General features: G+C 32.1%; 1 protein-coding gene across 2 annotated transcripts in view; it reads left to right on the forward strand.

Annotated features, from left to right (window-relative positions):
• APPBP2_1 (Amyloid protein-binding protein 2) overlaps positions 1–22,013 on the forward strand; it is a 44,241-nt gene extending 22,228 nt beyond the window's left edge. The window contains exons 7-13 of one of the 2 annotated variants that reach the window (XM_051214941.1): positions 1,147–1,252; positions 4,244–4,454; positions 7,682–7,791; positions 9,671–9,751; positions 14,748–14,913; positions 17,572–17,993; positions 18,034–22,013. In XM_051214941.1, coding sequence (XP_051068126.1) covers positions 1,147–1,252; positions 4,244–4,454; positions 7,682–7,791; positions 9,671–9,751; positions 14,748–14,913; positions 17,572–17,978 — 1,081 coding nt within the window. In that variant the 3' untranslated portion in view covers positions 17,979–17,993; positions 18,034–22,013. Of the gene's footprint in view, positions 1–1,146; positions 1,253–4,243; positions 4,455–7,681; positions 7,792–9,670; positions 9,752–14,747; positions 14,914–17,571; positions 17,994–18,033 lie in introns of those variants that run through there. The other variant, XM_051214940.1, reaches the window with a different exon arrangement.
• The last annotated feature ends 270 nt before the right edge of the window (positions 22,014–22,283 follow it).

A 22,283-nucleotide genomic window follows, 5' to 3' on the forward strand; every position in this document is an offset into this window, starting at 1 on the left:
TATATATATATATATATATATATATATATATATATTTACAGTGTATATATTGTGATCGAAATACGTTTTTCTCTAAAATCTTCCAAGTTTAAAAACATTTACTTATATTGACCTTTTTATAGTTTTAAAATGACAACAACCAAAGCACTTCTTATCGTATTTGCTTTTCATTCTTGCTTCAACATTTAAAATAGTTCTGTTCAATGTCGACTATTGTCGTTGTTGGTGTTTAAATAATGATTGATTTTTATGACCAAGTCAATATCCAAGTTTAGGTTCGTATAACGATTAAAAACTACACCCATATTTCAGTATTCTTTTATTTATTTATTCAAGCGCATAAACATTGGTACAAGGAGGCACCAATTAGATATGTGTTACACTTTGTCACTTGATTTGTGTGAGGGTCGGAATACTGCCTGGGCGCTCAAACCGAGGCAGGTAGTTTTCTTAGGGGAGGCACTCCCCAAGCCCTTGACCTAAAGCTCTAACCTACAAGGCAGTGGAGCAACGTTAGGAGATGCAGTCCCATGGTAGCCAGTGATCAACATTATGTTCGTAAGCCATTGGTTTCCTCAGGATCTTTGACCCATGTACATCATTGGTTTGGAATCAGGGTTTTCTAACTTCCCTAGGTTTATCCTTCATGTCCACCAACCCGGTTAGAGGGTCAAACATCCGCTTTTCATCCTCTTAGTTTCGTAAACAACACCCTCGCCGCACAAAAGAAGTATTCAAGGTACAGTATCTGCATTCGTCACATCAATATTATTTAACTGTCCATACAGTAATGTGACTGCATGTTATTGAAAATGCGTTGAAGCATTGTTCACCTAGACTGATAATTATAGAATGTTTTTTTCCGCTAATATTTGAAGTCTGTCTAACTCTACATTATATTACAAACACAGATTCGTTCATTTGATTTGTTTATTTTTAAAAATCGCATATGAAGTGTTTTGGGTGTAGTATTTGTGCTATAACTATTCAATTTGTAATGCCTCCTTCTTTTTATGACTAAATAACCTTGAAATGGTATTTAAGTTTTGGAGGATTTTTCACCAAATATTTTTCGATATGTTTTCATCACTCTCTGTATTCGTATTAGATAATCTATTTTCTCTCTTTCTGTCTCTCTCCCAACAGATCTGTTAATGGTTATCGTAATCTGATATATGCTAATCTACTTATTGAATATGGGTGTTTAATGCTGAATACAGATAAAACACGTAAAGCAGCAGAAATTTATCGGGTTCGTTTTGCATTGTTTATTAAGTTGTGTATCATTTTTTTGTTTCTGTTTATCTATCTATCATGTTATACAAATGTGATAAGCAGGCATGACTATAATCGTGCATTAGTTGTATTGTATCGTCAAGACTATAATAATAATAACAATGATAATAATAATTGTTCACAATTCTTATTTTGTAAATCAAAACAAGACGTAGTGCTTGTTTTGTTTTAATATAATAATGATAATAGTGGTTGTTATTATTATTAAATACTTGATTATTTATCCAAATTCGTCTTGTTTTCCCTTTTTAATCATAAATAATTTACTAGACTGTAATATAAATCAGTTTGATAGAATGGATTATTTCTAAACATGCAGTCTTTACCATAGACTGATGTCATTAGACATTTATAGTTATTTAAAAGCCACATATGATTACCAGATATTTGTTTTGCCTGAATTTTCTAATCCTAATGAAGTATAATTGTGATTAGTATGTGAAGATTCAGTGAATCTGTCATCGTAGTCTAGAATTGGTGTTACTACTTTCAATGTCAAAGTTTTATTACTGGTACATTGAATCTATATTTTGAATTTGTTAGTAGTTATAACTAAAGTCTTAATATTAAAAGTGTTGAGTCGGCTTCCCGAGAACTGCAATGGAGCCTCCAGAGGCCCTAGAGGAGCCGAAGAGTCCTAGACAATCAGAGCATGATGGAGCCTTCTAGAATGTCAACGTGGCGTGCTACTATTGGTCAGTAGAATAATTTGTCTTTTAGCGGATTGGCTAAAATATGATGTTGATTTAACAAATGTTAACATCTATAAATACCCGTGTTTTCTGTAAAAAAAAAAAACGAACCTTGGAGTAAAGTATTTTCTCGCATACTTTGCGTCTTCTCTCTTGTGTTCAGGTCTCTGTATAGTTCTAGCTTGGGGGTTACAGAATAGCTTAGGAAACGAATATAGCGTTCAATTCGCAAGACTTATCAAAAAGATTACGATGCATATAATATAGTAATTTTTCTTGAAAGAAACAAAATGTGTACAATTATACTACCTTTGATATACTCTTATTTTTTTAGTAGTAAAATTCTGTTTATCGGAAGTTTTGAACTTACGTTTCATGCTTGTTTACATGTTATTACAGATTGTAAATCAAACGATGAACCTAGTTTATGTTTATAGTTTATTCTGTGTAATAGATATTCCAGTTACCTTAAATATTCTAAATTTTCAACCTTATAAAAAAACATGTATGATTTCTAAGAGTAATATTTTCTACTTCTCATTAAAATGGTTTAAACCATTTAAGATGGAATCATATTTGTAGTCCTTCTGTAATTTCATCATATGAAGATTTCGCACTAAATAATAATAATTCTAAACTTCGGAGTATTTTTCATGGACATAAAATGAATTGTGGTACTTCAATTGATAATGTCTCTGTGATATTTATTGAATTTATCTAGAGTAGTCTACTGCTTACTCAATTTTCTATAAAGTATCAAGTCTTAGTGTTTGAAATTATCTCTCATTTTAATTTATAAATACTTTGTTTCTATCCCATTCATAATAATTAATTAAAGAGAATAAGTAATAAAGATCATTATAAGCCGTGTTCAAATATATAGACTTCCTGGTTGACTGTATGATTTGAGATCATGTTTAACATGACTGGAAATCAGTCACAGTGATGTAAATACATTCTTTATTTATCCCTTTTTAAAACTTCCATTTGTTTATTTGTTCATTTCATTCCTGCTTCTTTTTTCTCATTTTATTATCTGTATTTTGTTTTAGTTACTTCGTTGATACTGTTATTTTGACTTGTTCTGTATCTATTTAAATTTCTTATTCTTTTTTTGTATATTTTAATCCGAAATATGCTAAATTGTACTGGTGACTATTTCTGACTAGGTTCAATTGATTATTTTCCTATGAAAACTTACTGTATTTTCAATGATTTATTATAATAAGAGTGTTCATAATCATGAATTTAGTCACTTCATAAATTATCAGGTGATGATTGCATTTTACATTATAATTAACATGTCTCATAACAAAATCTTTAACTTTCAACCATTATTGGTTTTCCTGAGGTGCTACTTATTTTATAGTATTTTGTTCAATATAATTACTCCTATTTATATGACAAATTTGTACAAATCTCAACATGTTTGTACTTCATATACTGTACTAGAAAACTATGCAATTATTAAATGTACCATTTTATTTCTATCTGTTTACTACTTTGTACTGATTTATATGGCGATTAGTTCTGAAATCATATCTCTATACATTTTAAACACATGTGACTATTTAATTGTTTCTTTATCAGCTTGACTAGTCTTGACTGCATTATTTTTATAGTCTGTACTAATTGTGGACATTCTCATTCGGATTTACACACCTACTTCAGTTTCAGTAACTGTGTAATATAATTGTTTTTATATTTAAAATGTAGCCCGTACCTGGTGAATGAGTCAGATTATATTTTCACAGAATCACAAGTGTGTTCTGAATCTAAAGTTGACTCAATATTGGAAATTTTAATTCATTAATATGAATAACTCAATATACTGACCACGTTGTATTTGGCTTGTCAGCTTAGAACGCAAAAGTTACGACAGAAAATATTTACATGCACACTAATTTTTAAACACAACTTTTATTCATGATGTTTTTTTTTCTCAGTTCACTTAATAAGATTAATTATCATTTTAGATTATATACGGCGAAAGTACACCTTTGTTTAAAACTACTAGACAATTGATTCTGAGCTAACACTATCATCTCTACCTCACTTATTGTAGTTTATGCAACTTAGAATATTTTTCTTTGTTCTGCATAGTTGATTGATGAATTGGATTTGTTCATCATTTCTTCGGTCTTACTGATTAAACTTGTAATGCTACAGTGTTTTTCCTCTCGTCATGCCGGTTTTTGTTATTATTGATTGACTATCCCTTACCCCCCTCCTGTTTGTCTATTTTTTTTTGGCAGATTGCTTTAGCACTAATACTGAATTATTTACCCGGTGCTAGTATTATGGTTGCTTTAGCACTGGAAGCAATAGCTTATGCACATTATGTCCTTGAATATACATCAGGTGATTTCGGTTACGCATTAAATTGTGCCGAGATAGCTGGCCTAATGCTTCGTCGTTTGAATTATGGTGTTTGTATGCAAGCAGCTTCAGCGAGTCGAGTAAAAGGTAAATTATAGTTGTTAGTTGTGTCTAGTTACACTTAGAAAAGAATGGTATTTAGTAATTTATGAATTGTTTCATGGTGTAACATATTCAGCTGATGCTATGTAATAATTATTCGGTCGAGTAATTAGTACATATCATGCATACATTGCATACTACCAAATTGTTGTAAATAAATACACTAATTTTATAAAACAACCTTTTAAAAATAAAAAATGAGTTTTCGTGTGGAAACAGTCAAAAAAAAGGAAAATTTATCTTTTCCGAACAAACTTCAAACTTCTCTATGTGAATATTAGTATTCTCATCAATGTATTTAAGTCGATGGTAACACTATATCGTGACTACATTTTGAAAGACAGATTCAGATTTCATAATCTATGTCCAATGACTATAAATGAAGGTCAATCGTTGTTTGTTTTTTCCATCTAACTTCTCTTCCACATTGAATTATGTTAACAAATATTTTAATAAGCAGTATTATCTTACAGAGTTTCATGATAGAATTGTCATTCAAACAGATGTGTTCAACTTCAGTTTGTTTTAAGCATCCGCAACCTGTTTAATGTTTCAGTTTTTGATTACATTCAACAAATATATTATAGTGCCACTCAACTTTACCTTTTTAGGTACTACTGAAGTATACTTTTTTGTCTTGCTAAAAATTATGTACGACATATAAAGTATGCTTTGAAGAGATTCTTCAGCAACTAAGCTTAAAAAGTGTTTTGACTCAGTTGTACCTACTCAAATCAAAATTTCAATTCAATGTTGAACACAACATGTTTATTGTTTGATTGGACTTGTGTTATGTCTGTACTTGATACCAACTAGTTAGAAGGGAAATAATATCAAAAGCTTTTATGGCTTTAACCGTTGATAATATAGGGAAAACAACTTGGATAAGGATGCAAATTTCAGGGTGTCCTTAAATATAAACCATTCCGAATGCGAGTTGTATGATGTCTGACACCATGGTACTCACTCAGTTTAAGAATGTACACTGGTTATTATTTTTCGGTTACATTTTTAAAGAGTAGTACACTTCTCAACAAAAAGAAAGCAATAACCATATCATTAGAGTTTAGTTGGTGTCGATCAGAAAATCATTGTGAAACTAATGTCTCTGTACTAAATGCTCTATGAGAATACTGAAGAAGTAGAATATTATCTACTTTGCATCAACTTTATATGGATCTATTAATTTACATGTACTCAGTAAATCAAATAAAATCTGATGATAGAAATAGCCAGTTTGTTTTAAGTTTTTCAGTGTTGAGTAATTATTAGTTTATAATTATAATAATAGTCATTCGCGTATTAAAGTTTTCATTTAGTGAACTAGCATTTTAGGGATGATACCACTTGGATTTCAATCATTAGATTTTAGTTTCAGATTCCATGTCATTTAGATATCCATATACTATCACTAGCCCTCATTCAATAAGCGTGATTCAAAGCTCCTTAAACTTGTTCGTATTTTCATATTGTAGTGCACGGATTCTGTTAAAAGTACACGTAGAATATAATGGCAGTATGACATGAAGAAATCCGTTTTAATCGTACGTTATAGATACCATAATTGCATAAATATATAAGCTGTTTGTGTGTGTGACATGCATGGATTAATAATCATGTGATACCTGAGGTCAAGATAGCGTGACTTAGTTTAAAGTAACAATTTATAATGTGTAAACTGTAATGTTTCAAAAAACAATGGAAAATCTAGATAGTTTTAGGTTTTAACACTATTGAATCATCTAGACACATGTTAGTTTGAGTTGTTTCAGTCAGTCAAATATGATCAGCGTTAGAACCTGACGAAAAATTTGTATGAACCGCAATACATTTCTTAATCATTTATCATTTTAAACGTTTCTTGTGATTGTTCTCTTATATCTCAACAGTTCCTTGAATTTTTAGAAATGTTCATCATCAACACCTTAATCTTAACAATTTATCCCTGTTTTCTAATCGAGACAATTCATTGTAATTAATTTCCTTAGTTTGACTGAACATTTCCAAGTTTTGTAGATTGTTTAGAGAAATGAGCGATTTAAAACATGTCGAGAGTGAAACAGTTTGTTTTCACTTGCATTGGATGACCATTGCTCTATATCGCAAATTGATTAATGTTAGAACTAAACTATCGGATACTTAATGCTTCTAAGAATTGTGCGTTCGTTGCGAGACCTGAAGGTCTTCAATACTCACCCCTGAAGAGTTCTATACTAATACTAGATAGCTGCCTAGTGCTTCCTGATTTCCAATCTTATCCCGATTCGGATTATTCTGTGTTGCATACAATCAGCAGATCAAACCGATCTCCACATAATCCCTTCAACTAAAACAAGCGAAGAATTGATTTCTCGATGAAAATGTTTTTATTTAGGTTAAACTTTTGTTCTTTTTTCATTCATTCAAAGCAGTATACTTTCATAAGTCTAATAGTTATCTGATAATATTTAAAGCACATGACTTTTAACCGATGGTTTAATTTAAACCACACCCAAGCTTATTTTGGATTGAACATTAGGCTAGTATCATAGTAGTAAGTCTTACATTAATAACGTTGCATTCATGAATTGATACCTTGATCACGGTGTAGCATTTTTATTCATATAAATCAAAGTATTTACTTTCGATACTGCCTATGAACAACTATTAATGAACACCTATCTATCGTTTATTTGTATAGGTTGTTTGATTCTTTCCATTAATGTCCTGGATTCCACTGTTAACCACCATCCAACTCTCATTATAACACCGTATTTATAGTTTATAAATCATATCACATTCGTTTTTATTCATTTGTTGAGAGTTATTTTAAACTCAATGTAATCATTACTAAGCTTAGACCATTCCCTTGAAAATTCTAAATGCCGTCTTTCCAATTTTGTTCATATTACTTAATTCCGAATATTATCTGAATAACTAACATTTGTGTACGATAACGAAATAAAACTCTTGTTTCTGTATTTCTTACGAAATCTTTTCTCAGTAATCATTTGTATTTACTTGTTTTGTATATTCCAAAGAGAATGTTCTCCCTGCCTTCTTCTCATCTTTTATATTCTTTCAGATTACTGATAAATAAATGGTTATACTTTCGATTGTTAACAAAAATATTTTTTAATGTCTTTTACACTATCTTGTGTTGGTCGAATATTTGCATAGCCTTTAATAACGAAATATTATCAATATTGCTTTTTTCTATCAACTATCTCCAGCTTTGATAATTGAAGAAATTGCTATTGATGATAATGATCCATCTAGAACAAGATCTGATTTGAAGTTGGCACGTGATTTGCATATGGAATCGTTAGAACTTTGTGAACGAGTAAGCTATGTAATCTTCATTTATTTGTTCATAGGTTGGTTGACGAATTTTTAATTCAATCTCAAAATCGTGTAAATTTCATAACCTTTGATGGAATATAGATTTATTATTCCTTTCGCGATATTACACAATCGTCTTCCATTTTCTACGGTGGTTACATTCCTCACACCTTACATGGTTGAACTTCACTGGTTACGACTTCTAATGTGATCATGTGCTCACTAATGACTAACTTCGTTAGGAAATTCCCCAAGTCCTAAGCCGGTGACCAACGATTGGTTCCTACCCCATTTGTTCCCTGAGGATACCGGAGCCCATGTGCACCATTGGTTTGGGATCCGGTTAAAGCGCCGGACATTCGCTTTTCGTCCTCTCATTTTCGTAAACAACACCCCCGCCACGAGTAGGCAGTGAGTAGGACTTCCCTGACAGAGGCTGTATACTTGTGGCCGTGTGAGAGCATTTCGACAGGGAGGGCGGGCCCATCTCACTGTCGGCCATACCAGGGCATTTGGGGGCAGTTTACAATATGTAGTCTATCCTTTATACCTCAGATTTTCAATTCTTCTCGTGATAGAGAGTCCCATTCAAACAACTCAAAAAATACAATGGATCATCATATTTAATTTTAACATATTCATTTACATATAGATATTATACCATTTTAGATTATTACTAATGTTTTTTGTATAACATGTTTCATTTTTGTGTTGTTTTTAAAACAGTTTACTCTATTTTTACACTTCGTAATGGTTATTATTATTTTTAGCTTTATTCAATATTATGTTTTTGGTTTTGTTTATCTTATATGTTTACATAAAATCAGTGTATTATTAACTTATCCAAATTACATGCTTTTTTTCTCAATGATTCCTTAACTAATATCGCTTTGTAATAGAAATCATCTTTACATAAATATTTTTATTTTTCATCAAGTTTTATAATTTCTAAGTATAGTTCTAAATACATTTTGAATTGATTTGTGGGTTTTTATTTTCTTGTAAAATTTCCTTTTGTTTCGTATTATTTTGTTTACGTCATGGTAACAGATTGTTATGTATAAATACTTTGTTGCGCCAATTGAAAACCTGATGCAATAACACAAAAGACTCATAGCAGACATTATTATTATTATTATTATCATTATTATTATTATTATTATTATTATTATTATTATTATTATTATTATGGATAGTTCTTTAAATATCGATGTCTTGCAACTCAAAATACAAAGGAAATGTAGAAAATTTGTGAGATTTCCTACAGATTATAGTACAGCAATTATTTTCCGGGTATTTGTTTTGAGATGTCTTTAAGAATCAATCACACACTAAGGATACAAGTTTCAGGATTCTATATGAAACATTATGCTCATATTTACGTTCAAAAATATAAAAATGGTATTCTTGAAAATCTTGTTATGATCCGTTTTTGGTCGAATATTTCCGAAATATTGTACTCCCAAACATAAATTAATTACAATTAGGCATAATAACATAAAGGAAAGAAAAAAAATTCAGTTTTTATTCCATCAAGACGTGTTTACTATCAATGTCGTGAAATTTAATTCATCTCTAGCTCTATTATAGCAAATCTATTGAATCTATTCGAGGCCCTTATTATGTATTTATTTGATGATGGTTGTTTAGTGTTGTGTCAGTTGTATCGATCTTGCATGTAATGTATGTATAACCGTGTACGTTTGGGGTCAAAACTATTTGATAGCTTTGTTTTGCTTATAGTCCTACTTCAGTTAAGCTTACATTATGAATACAGTATTGGGTACTAACTATGATAGTAAGCTGCTGTTCATTGTTCGTTTAAATGTTTCGTATTAAATTTCGGTTTTACAACTGTCTGTCTTTTTTTAATTTTACAGACTTATGGATTATGGAATATTCAAACTGCAAAACATTTTGGTAACCTTGGTCGACTCTACCAATCAATGCAAAATAACAAAGTAAGTTTAAGTAGTAACTAATCTATTTATTGATACCGTTTTAAGTCTTTTTCACACAGTTTTCTACTTTACTCAAAAAGGACTTACACACCGAAAGTCTTACTGTAAGACTGTATGGAAATTAAACTGTGCGACATCACAAATTGTATGAGTTTCGCTCACAAAAACAAAAAAAATAGGTTCGAATAGGTGACTTAACAAGTGTCTTAACAGTATTTTACTTTGTGGATTTTCGATAGAACATAAAATCCACAGAATCAGTTGCTTTCTAATCATGACAAGGACAGAATAAAGTGTAGTGTTTTGCTTGTTTCTGTCTGAAATTTGTTTAGGGGGTTTTGAACATCTTATCAATCTAATTTTTTCATGACGTCTACCTTGAAATTACTTCTGAACCTTTCTTTCGTAGTTCGATACACTTCTAAAAACAGTATTATTCTCTTTGCCTACTCTTGTAATGACGATTGCCTTATTGCTGCGTAATTGCTTTGTAACGTATAAATTAATATTTAGATAGATTAGTAATGCTATATTTTTGATGGTATAATATACCTGAAATTTCTCCCGCATTGCATCCACTTTTTCATTTAAAAGGCTTTGAAATATACATAATTTTAAGCGTGTTATTTATTCAATGCATGTTGGAAAACTATTACTACTATCGTACTGACTAGTGAAAATACCTTACAATGACTGTTTATGTAATTTGTTCTATGATTATTTTGATTATCCCATTGTTGACATTTTCACTGGATTTCGATCAGTTTTAATTGGCATGTGTTCGTTCATCTTTTGTCGATTACCACTTCTAACCGCATTCTATCTTTTCTATATAAACGCGTGATGTAATGGCTATATTGAGGCAGTCTTCTCAGGTTCTTCATATGCCGCATGACTATCGTAACCAATGGTTGGAGACTCTGGGTGATATGGCTCAGAATCTATCACAATGGAGTCGGCGTATACACTCTCTGTCTCCTATTAAACTATGAGATTAAAATTGCTTCATATCTTTATTTCTACGAACTAATTCTTTCTCCCTGTACTATGTCCTTAAATGCAATCTTTCTTTTATATATTACCACCATTGAATTAAGTACTCCTATGAATCCGGTGTTCATCTTATTGTGTTAATGAGGTATGGCAACTTTGACCGATGCACATATGTGCCTGGTCCTACGTTGTAGCTGACTGACTGACCACTTAAGACTGATCGAAATTCAGTCAAAACATCAACAACGGGATAATCTAGACTATTAGGAATTAAATCAAAATACATACCTGTTGCACAAGTGAGCAGGCAATCGAGACTGAATGGCTATGTGTATCAGTGTTAACATTTAAAGAAAAAGGCGATTAGTTTAGGTCCCAGAGTGATTATGGATTTTGTGATGCAGGTACATCCATCTAACGAGTCATATCTGGGAGGAAATACGCGTCATAGATTCTATTGTTAACCACTTTCCATCTATTCTAAGTAAACTGATAATATGGTTTGTTTTATAATATCATTAAAAAATTTAGGTTCATGTGGTAATAACGAAACTTACTATACACTAATATTGTCTTTATCATAACAGTTAAACTTTTTCAACCACAAAACAAAATGATTTTCAAGTTGGTCGTTATAATCTATCTTGTTGTTTTACAGCCAATTGAATAAAGTGTTTTGAATGATCACATTATATTATGCAAATGGCACAATGATATATTATATGTATCGGTTTCATCATCTTTGTGGGTCGTGTGTGTGTACTTGCTAGTTTGTTCGTAGCACCTTACAGTATAGTAAAAATATAGTATGCTCGTGTACGAGATAACACATATTTATTTTTGCCGTGTAGTAGAAATAAATACAAGGTCAAAGAATCGACAAAACAATTAAACAATCCCTTTAAGGGTACTTCCTTACGATACTGGATTCTACATTATTTCAATATATAACGCTTTACCAAGTGTGCAAATAGGTATTATAGTAAACTTTAGTTATCATACGGATCTACATTTCTGTCTACTTTAATATTAGATATCTGTTTAGTACTGATTACTCAGAATATTATTTTTTCTAATCGACTGAAAATCTACAAAACTAACCAAGAGTATTAAAAATATTCTTTTCATACTGACTTGTTGAGACGTTTCCAGTAGTTTGATATGCTGAAATTTGTCAAAGTTAGGACTGCTTTACGCGAGACCTGGATATTCTGAATGTGCGATTCTATATGATATCCTATAAAAACTACCCTGTAGTTTTAATTTCAGAGAACTATTGGTTGATCATTAATTTCTACTATTGAATTAGTAGTTTTTGTTCCAGCTTTTGTTTTTAATGAAACAAGAGAAAATGTTGTTATTATAACGAAGGAGAATTGCGTATCTGTTTGTTGTAATTTAAAATCGATCACCTGAATTGATAGTTACTATATTTAAAGAGTTTACAATACCATCTAAAACCGGAAAATGGAACGAAAATCAGCAGCACTACAACAGGACGAGCTACGTTTATTCCACTACGCCCCAGCCCCGCTAACTAGAAGGAGAAGACCAGATTCAGCCAAGGGGAATGTCTATTCCACAAGTAGTCGGAAGCACACATCTCATGCGTAATATATACAATACAAAAATGTCATTGAAAAACTAAAAGAGGAAACGAATCAATGGTGTTTAAGGTCCTTCCAAATGAGAAATACGAACTGAAGGTAATAATTCGGCCCTTGGTGTGAAAATGAGAAATTCGAATTCCTACAATTAAATTGCAAAAAAAGGTTTACTAGATGATTCCTGAGGATATAACATCCACAACAATAAGAATAGTAAAAATCACTTTCCAACTTCAATTTATTGGCCTAAAGTTCCCAATAAACTGATATACGCTTAAGTAACAATTAGCCAGAAGTGGAAAGTACCGTTTTTTGTTTTGTTTTAATGACACTCCAAAACTGGACATGATTAAAATGAATTAAAATGTAAATAACTATTGAAAACCAATTCTATGAACCATGCATCAATCTATGATATTAAGATTGAATGATCAGGTCTAATTCTTCCTGTCTATTACTAATAGTATTTAATTCTAAATAAAATGTTACCTATCTGATGACTTAGAATTTCAACTACATTGATAAAATGATATATATCACTGATCAACTAAATAAATCTAGTCATTACTAAGTATTTTATTATTTTAATCTCTTTTTTGTTCATTATATATTACTGAATATATCAAAAGAAACATATCACATGATTTTAGATAATCTTTCAAATCTCTTGTTCATTTTGATATATATATATTGTCAGAATGAGGGTTTATGGAAATTGTTGTAATTCAATAGTTGAATTCATGAGTCGATTTAAGCTAGACCACTCTGAAAAACCTGGAAGCACTGGACAACTATTTCGTTCTAGTATGGGCCTCCTCAGTAGTGTGCATCCACGATCCCGTCGTGACCAGTGGAGTTCAACCGCGTCAGTTCTGAGACAGTTACTGAAGACAATGGTGAACGGTCGCGCAATATCGTGGACCGGTTGAAGTTAGACATTAATACCGTTGGATGCCAGCTCACTGGTCTAGAGATTAAGCGTTCGCGCACGAGAGCCAAGGACCTAGTTTCGAGTCGCGCGTGCGTGATCTTGGATGCACACTGCTGAGGAGTCCCATACTAGGACGAAACGGTCGTCCAGTGCATCCAAGTTTTCCATGGTGGTCTAGTTTAAATCGACTCATGGATTCAACTATATATATATATATATATATATTCATTTATTTGAAAATTTCACTCATTATCTGTGGTTGTCTTTATTTTGAATAGTAAATGTTAATACAATTCTGTGATATCAGTATAAAGTTGTGGAGATTGCCCAGTTTTTATTGAGATCATTAACCGATCAATACTAGACTGCCATTGAAAACCTGGATGCACTAGACGTCCGTTTCGTCCTAGCATACGACTCCTCAGCAATGTGTGTTCACGCTCCCGCACGCGGGACTCGAGCCCAACCTTGTCAGGTGTAAGGCAGTTACCTATCAAAGACAATGGAAAATGGTCACTCAGTATTGTGGGTTGAAGTTAGACATTAATACCATCGGATGCCGGCTCAGTGGTCTGAAGTTTAGGTGTTCGTGCAAGACTAAAGCCCCTGAGTTCGAGTCTTGCCTGCAGAATCGTGGATACACACTGCTGTGAAGTTTCATACTATGATGGAACGGCCATCCAGGTTTTTAATTGTGGTCTAACATTGATCTGTCCATTATCTCAATAAAAATTCTTTAATAGTCAAATAAAATTTCTTGTACTTAGTCTTTAAGGCAAGTGCGTTTTCTAAGCGTTAGTGATACTATCTGTCCTTACTAATGCAGCAAAAAAATCTATTTAAACCAACAGTAATCTAATGATTGAACTTCAAATATTTATATCATCAACTTACAGCACTGATTGTACTGAATGGTTGTTAGCGTTCAGCATTTTGTTTTAATTTCGATTTTTTTTCACATTTTGGATTTTAAAATAACAAAGTATTCAAGGCTTTTTTTAATTCACTTAGTCTTATCAGTCAGAATCAACATCGACCCTGGCATAAATGTATATCAGCCTAATGTGTCATTAGCACATCAGCACAAAGAGATTAAATTAACATGGTGAATTATAAATGAATTGATATAGTGATTGTATTGATTGTTGTGAAGAGGATTAACTATCGGAAAATATGATTTGGTAAGAAGATATAACTCTAAGAAACAAGTTGCATGAAGTAGTGTTGAAGGTAGGATACAGAAGAAATACACTATGATTGATTTTGAACCAATATATCTAAATATTGACCACACTATTGTGTTGCTTATAATGGTTTTCCGATTAACCTTACTTTACACTATATTGCATTGTTCCTTTTTGTTTATATCTGTTTTTTTGTTTCTTAATCCATTAAAGTTATCATTTGACTGTTTCCTTTTATTTTTTTCCTTACATTTATTTATCATTTCAATAAATATGATAAGGAAGCAGAAATTATGCATTTAAGAGCTATTGAAATCAAAGAACGTTTACTTGGACCGACAGATTTTGAAGTTGGCTTAAGTGTTGGTCATTTAGCTAGTCTATACAATTACGATATGAATCGATTTAAAGAAGCTGAACAGTTGTATTTACGTTCTGTACAAATTAGTGAGTGGAATACATACATATATGCATTTAACATTTTTAGACGTTAATGATGCTTCAAAAAAACATTCGAAATACTTTTCGCTTTTTATTACTTACATTTTATTATACGATGTTTCTTTGCGTTTATTTGCGTGTGTTCAACTAATCGAAATGAACTAAATGCTTTTGGTTTGTATATAACTAGTCAATGAAAATACGTTTGTACAAACTATTAGTAGATAAGGAATGGCTTTTGAGAAGCAGTCATTAAAATAATCAGTAACTTCAAAAATGGTAATAGATGTATGGAAGACAGCTTCAGTGTTGCTGAAGGTATGCAAGAGTTTGTAACTTACTGATTACCAAGACTGTTGATTGGTATTTTGTATTTAAAAATTTCATGGTCTCATCATCCTTGAAGTGTGGTTTTAGAGTCTAATGAGCAACTACGTTAGGTTGATCACTCACTATCTTTTCGTGAGTATCGAGTTGTCTTTGATTAATTCTGTATGTTTTATACTTTACCTCCGGCACCGAGAGTATCAGCTATCAGAGATGTGTTTAATCATAAGGTTAACCTCTTGTATAATGTATTTCTGGAAAACCAAAATCTCTGAAGACACGAATCGTTTATTTAAAACAACCTCCTTCACATATGAAATCTGTTGTTATCTTTCGCAAACTGAAATGCCTGAAATTGTGAAAATCAGTTGTTTTGCTCAATATTAGTAGATTGGATTGTACTGATACGCAAGTTCAAATAGGAAGGAGTAAGTGTATCACTCAATAATTTAAGTTACATTTACGAGATAAAATAGTTTAGCCTATTGATATTGTAAATAATATACATGCATTAAGCTATTGATTAATTTATCTCAAATACTAACCAGTTAAATGTATATTGTCTAAGTCAGCATATAACTCATTGTATTTTGATGTAGTTTTAAATTATTTTTGTTTTATAATAAAGCTTCATCTACAATCTTTCCTTCCCCTTGAGTCCAGCCGTACCAGTCGGTCTTTTTTTAAGTTGGAACAGGAGACAAGTACGAGTTTCTCCGCAACTACACAACATATTTCTTTTATCACAGTATTATGATCAAGCCTCCTTTATTCTCACTGATAATTTGAGATTTGTCTAGTTCAATAAAAACTCTGTTTTAGTTAAAGTTCTATTCACGGATTTAACTTTTGAAGCAGGAAAGGACGAAAGAAAAAGAATTATTCTCTTAAAATGATAAAAATATTGATTAATCATTGAGAATAATTATCTATGCCCCAGTATTTTTTTTCTTTTCTTAAGAAAAAGAAAAGATTTCATTCTTTTAACATGGTAACGAAAATATTATCTAGTGTCACTAATCATCAAATAATATTCTGAATTGTTTCTCATGCTGTTCTCACTTATTTTCCACGTCATTATATATATAAGTAAGAATTGTCAATAAATTTAACGAAATAGGGGGTGTATTGGATGGTTTGTTTGAGTTACTGATTGATGAAGGCATGAAATAATGTTTAGTGTTTATGTCTGATGTATATGAAATAATATTGTAGTGGACGAGAACACAATTGGGGAAAATCGAATGTATTTGAACACAAAATTGCAAAATAAAATCTGAGAACCATACAGTAAATACTTAGTTTGCAAAATGTCAATCAATTATCTCACACTTCACTGTTCCTTCATTTTCACAATCATTCTCTTTTCTTCGATCTTAACATTCTGCTGCCATATGTTTCACTCTTGATTGATGATACATATTACTTATATACATCGACATCAGTAGCATATGGGAGATAGGTACAAACTCTTCCTACCTGTTATAATTTAGGAGATAATCGTAATTCTTCTTCCATGCCCAGTAGGTAATTTCGGATAAATTGACTCATAATGAGTTATGGTAATTTCGGTGCCTATTTTTTCCCTTTCTTAAATTTCCTGGCTCCCAACATTTTTTTTTCATGTTTCCTGTATACGATTATATCTTTTTACTAAACCATATAATTTACGTGTTTAGCCCACCGATTCTATCGATGTTACAATTTTCACTTGGTTTTTTACTTTAATTTTCCCCTTGGTATGCTGATATGAGATATCACACTGTCGAATAAGTAAACGTTCGTCCCAGGTTATGCACAGTATGTTTTTGCTAAAAGAATCTATGGATTGAGGTAGTTCACACAAATAAATGATGTATAGTTGGTAGTGGGACGGAATAAGCGCATTTCATCCTATTTGTTACTCATCAGTTGGATATATAGGCATCCTAATGTTGATGTTCTTACTGAGACTCGTGTCCAGTACCTTTAACTTCAAATGTCAATGTTGTTATCCACTGAGCTACTGAAGCCAATTACGCTCATTTACAATTTCATAATCCATTTATTTGATAAAACTTGCAACAAAATGGCTATACTGATGCGATTCGCACAGGATGCACAAATGTCAAAAGAAACTAATCAGATTTCAATTCTAAATGTTAACAACCAATTAATTGCTTACCTTTACTGCAAATTGACTGTTTTTTCTCTTTTGTATATGTAAAGAATCATTTTGTAATAACTTCAGTCTACTTTCTCTCTGTGTTATTTAATTGATAGTAATTGTTTTAAACCATTTGATTGGTAAGTTGACTAATTATTATTCTTTACTTTATTGTTGATTCCTATTTTTAGGTTTAAATTTATTCGGTCCTACATATAGTGGATTAGAATATGATTATCGTGGTTTACAACGTGTTTATCATGAATTAGGTAATTATTCAGAAATGCAACGTTACCAAGGTTTATTTGATTATTGGTCTAAAGAAAGACAACGTCTTCGTTCATTAGAACCATCTGAATCATCAGATTCTTTGGAATTTCTTGATGAAAGTAATATTATAGGCTTAACTGAACAATCACAACTTTTAATGGAATTATTAAAAGAATATAAATATCAGTTTAAATCAATCTTTGAGAGTTTACATGTTGATTATAACAATGAGAATATGGTGAATACTGCAACAACAAGGCAAGATAATTTCAATGTGAACTTTGGTGGCAGTAGTACTATGGAAGCTAGTCGATCAACAGGATATTAATATTTCATGTGCATGATATATATATATATATATATATATATATATATATATATATATATATATATATATATATATATATATATATATATATATTGTTTTATATCTAGAAAACGAAGTGTTTTCGTCTGGATATGTTTTATTTGAAGAATGAGTATCATTTTTTGCTTCTCATTACTTCATTGTTTGTACATATGCCAAAAGAATATAATTAGTAATATATATTCCTTTTTAAAATTTGGAACTCTGTTAACATTACGTATGGGGCCACTTATTTTAACAGACATTGAAAGGTATCTAAAAAGCCAACGGAGAAGAAATAATCTGTTTTGAATATAATTGATTTAGATTAGCTCAATCGGTTCAAAAACTTTATTACCTGTTTGTATGCAGATTTCAAATCTACAAATCTATTGTACTTCCGGTTGTTATGAAGTTTATCATGTTGCCTCTATTGGTACCTGGATGAGGTCAAGTTTATATATATCTCAGACTTTCATAATGTTTTTCTACAGGTCTTTTGGGTTCATTCTGTTTGATTTTAGTTTCGAAGTTATGCGTGAAATCTTTTATTTAGGTCTAATATTGATGATCAGCTGAAGTCACCTAGGAACACTGTCAGAGACCTGTTTGCATTTAGTCATCTTATCGTTCGTCGTAAGTTAGAATAAGTTTTCTTGTTTCTGTTGATACTTGACAGTTCGATTGCAGCAAAGCGTTCAAATCAGTTAAATGTGTGCATGGCAATGTTGATATTAACTTTGATCATGTTAATCCTGCCGTCACTTCATAAAGTGTGATGCGCTTGCTTACCCACTGTGAATCATACTATACTGTTTTCCATGGTGTCTCAGTTGCTGTTGTGAAACATTGAACCTTTGTTTGTTTCCACAATCTTAGTTATTATTCTCGTTGCTTTAAGTGCTGTGGTACTTCCTCTTACCCAGTTTACTCGTAGTTCGCCGCAGCCAGAAGCTTTTGGCGAATCTCCTAATATCCTGTAGGTCAAGATTAAATTTTGTACGCACTTTATTGTTATTCTTTAGACCGGTGGGGGTTAATATGAAGAAACTAATAATAATGTCTCCTTGTTCTGTTTTGTAGCGTCATCCGTAATAGTTATGTCTTATATCGTTGAGTACTTCTTAATCAGGCTTAGCAAAGAAATGGATTAGATTAATCTCCATCTAAACCTGTCGTATTGGTTCATAAAACTGAGTTCCACTGTCAGACAACACGTTGAAATGCGAATTGCTTTTTTCTCAGAATATGTTTGTATTCTCCCTTACTATCTTGCTGACTTCCCGTCGTCTGTTTACAGCAGTATGGTTAAGGTACTAGTGGACCCTAATTCATAACTTCGGGACATATCACTCCAATTTATGTGTCATGAAAAAATTAATGAGTCTGGGATTGTTAGTTCAGTTAATTTTTGAATACACTTTAAAATTTGGTGTAAACTTCTAGTGGACATTGTAGGGAGTAAAGAGCAAGCTGTGTTACTGTTCTAATAAGGCTTACTGGAATTTCGATTCTTTCTAATAGTGAATTCATATTGTTAAAGTCTATTATGAGACGCATTGTGATAGGATTTGGGGCCATATTTGTGTAGTTTCCAGTTTCTTTTGCTTTGTTGAACCTTATGTTTCATAAAGTGGTTCATTTCTCATATTCTTATTGAATTAAGGCGCAAGTGAGTCTGTCATTTAGATACACAAACATTCTCTTAAGATTGTTTGACAATACAGTCAAAATGTATGCTCCATCTACTTTGAGTTTTTTCTTTATCATAAGAATACCGAATGTTTAAAAAATTCCCATATTGTGAGCAAAAACAACATATATAAATGAACAAGATTGTTCTCAATAAGATCATCATCAGACTTTAATATATGCAGTAATATTTATATGCATATAAGAAATTATAAAGCCAATCAAGACGCTTTATAAGTCTGTAGTGTGGCGTCGAGTCGCGTTTGACCATGATCACCACTACAGGAAGGATACCTGCCAGTTAACCGATAAGATCTCCCGTAGGCCAAATATCAGAAGGCAGTTGATGGGTGTAGTCGAGATGTATTTGTTGGCGATCTCGTGGTATCGAAAGAATACTGAGACCGTGCCAGGTTACAAGTGTGGTTACTGGGCGTAACCGAATTCGTGCAAAGTCACAATCAACGGAAGAATGTACGTGTTTCGATACAGCTAAACAAACACGTACAGTAAAATAATACCTGGTACAATTGGTTATAATAATAATTGTTTCCATTACACCAATCGCGTTCTCTTGATAAAAGTAGGTCACTACAAGTCCATGATAACAGTGGAATTGATTGAACGAGATAATCATAATAAGTACAGAGTACAACTCCGTGATTACATTATATGTGTACTAGTTGTTATAATAATAAAAGCTTGGACCCATGTTACATAATGGGAAATAGGTTAATGGCTCGAAAATAAAGATGCAGAAGTAACATTCATAAAAACTACAAGGTTACTGTGGAATTTATACAAATTAATGATTTCTTTGTACTTGACCGTGCAATAATTACGAATGGCAAATATAATGTGTTCAATTGCGCTCACCTAGTTCTACCTGCCTTAAATTGCACTATTTTGGGGATTCTTAGTTAGCACATTAGTTCAACTACTAATTCTCATAATTAAGTAGTAAGAATTGTCCACAAAATTGAATAGTCAAGCGTATACTTAAAAGATAAAAACAAACGAACGAAGTGTAAGGAAAATAACGATAAATGAAATCATTCATTAGGGCTATTTTGGATAAGGGAGAGATAAAGGTGCTATAACTTTATTATGAATACAAATACTTGGATCCTTAGCCCTATAGCTTCTGCTATGTGTAAGAGACGAAATCGAACCTCATAAAGAAAACTAATAGGGATACGACAAATCACTTTAAATGACCTGTTTCGGTCTATTACATGGCCGCTGGTGAGAAAGTGTGATAAAACAGAGCTGCATGTTTTGTGTAGCTACCCTTTCCTAACTACTAATAAAGATGTCCGTTAACTCGTTGACTCAGTTGTTTTGTTGTGCATCCACAATAACTTTCTCCGCAGGAGCAGCTGAATTTGTGGATACACATAAATGCGTCAAGCCCAGGTAACTTATGTTCTAATTGAGGAATCACCATGGATTGGTTCGTAAACGACAGGCGGATGTTATATACAATAAACGATCCCTTCACTGCTCAAATCAGTTGGTCTCGTAGCACATCACCAGCTATATCTCCACCGAATTACAGTTTCAGGAAGAGGGATTTCCTGTTAACCGTTTATCGCTTTACTTTCGTGTTTATTGAATTCACGTGTTTCTTCAAAAAACGTAATCTACTCCAACGTTTTAACTGTTTCATAAACTTTCTGGGTTGGTTTAATAAGTCCATATGTGTATATAAATATTACTGTATATTAGAGTAAAGCCTGGTGGGGATCTTATTGAAAATAATCTTGTTCGCTCTCATATGTTGAATACTAAGTGGTCATGAAGTACTTATGCAGTAAAATCGTAAACAAGGCATAATTGACCGTTGAGAACTACTAATTTGAAGTAAGAAGTATAGGGTTGTATAGTGATATTGTTACACATAAATGTCAAAAACATAAAGCATTTAAAATGTGCAATAATCGCTCACCACAGTTGGACACAAGCAGATCACAAATAATGTACGTGATATAACTCATTCCCATCTAGTAATAATAATGATTTATGTCAAAGTAGTTACATATCAATTTACTGGCTTCAATAAGAACATACATTCGGGGTTTATGCGAGGGGTACTATCCCAGTGCAGTCATTAAGAGACTACATGAATAATTACAAATGATTGACACGTTATTTTGATAGCACAGTAGAGTCAGCACAAAAAATAAACATTTGTCTAGGAAATACTAAGCATGGTAAAACATCCTCATTAGAGTTGGATAGTTCTTACACCGGTCAATGCTATAATATAGAATCTGCAATTCACCAGCTCAGATGACTTGTGCCGAGTGATCCGAGGTCTACTCGGTTTAGATAGGAATGATGTGACCTACCATCTGACATCAAGGTCACACCTCGCTGTTAGTACCTAATGTGGATTACCCTGCCATCATATCCAGTTACTATGGCTGCTCCGATGACCTGCACGCTTTTTGAAAGGGAAGTTTAGTCCTAACGTTATTTGCATTCCTCAAACGTTTGCTGTGTTCTTACGCAACGAAAGTACCATTTCTGATCTAAAGAATCTTTTCTGTGCTATACGTTTGGTAGATTGCTTTTTTTCAGTTTCACCCGATT

Source organism: Schistosoma haematobium, chromosome 2 (genome assembly GCF_000699445.3).
Source record: "Schistosoma haematobium chromosome 2, whole genome shotgun sequence".
Classification (NCBI taxonomy): Eukaryota; Metazoa; Platyhelminthes; class Trematoda; order Strigeidida; family Schistosomatidae; genus Schistosoma; species Schistosoma haematobium.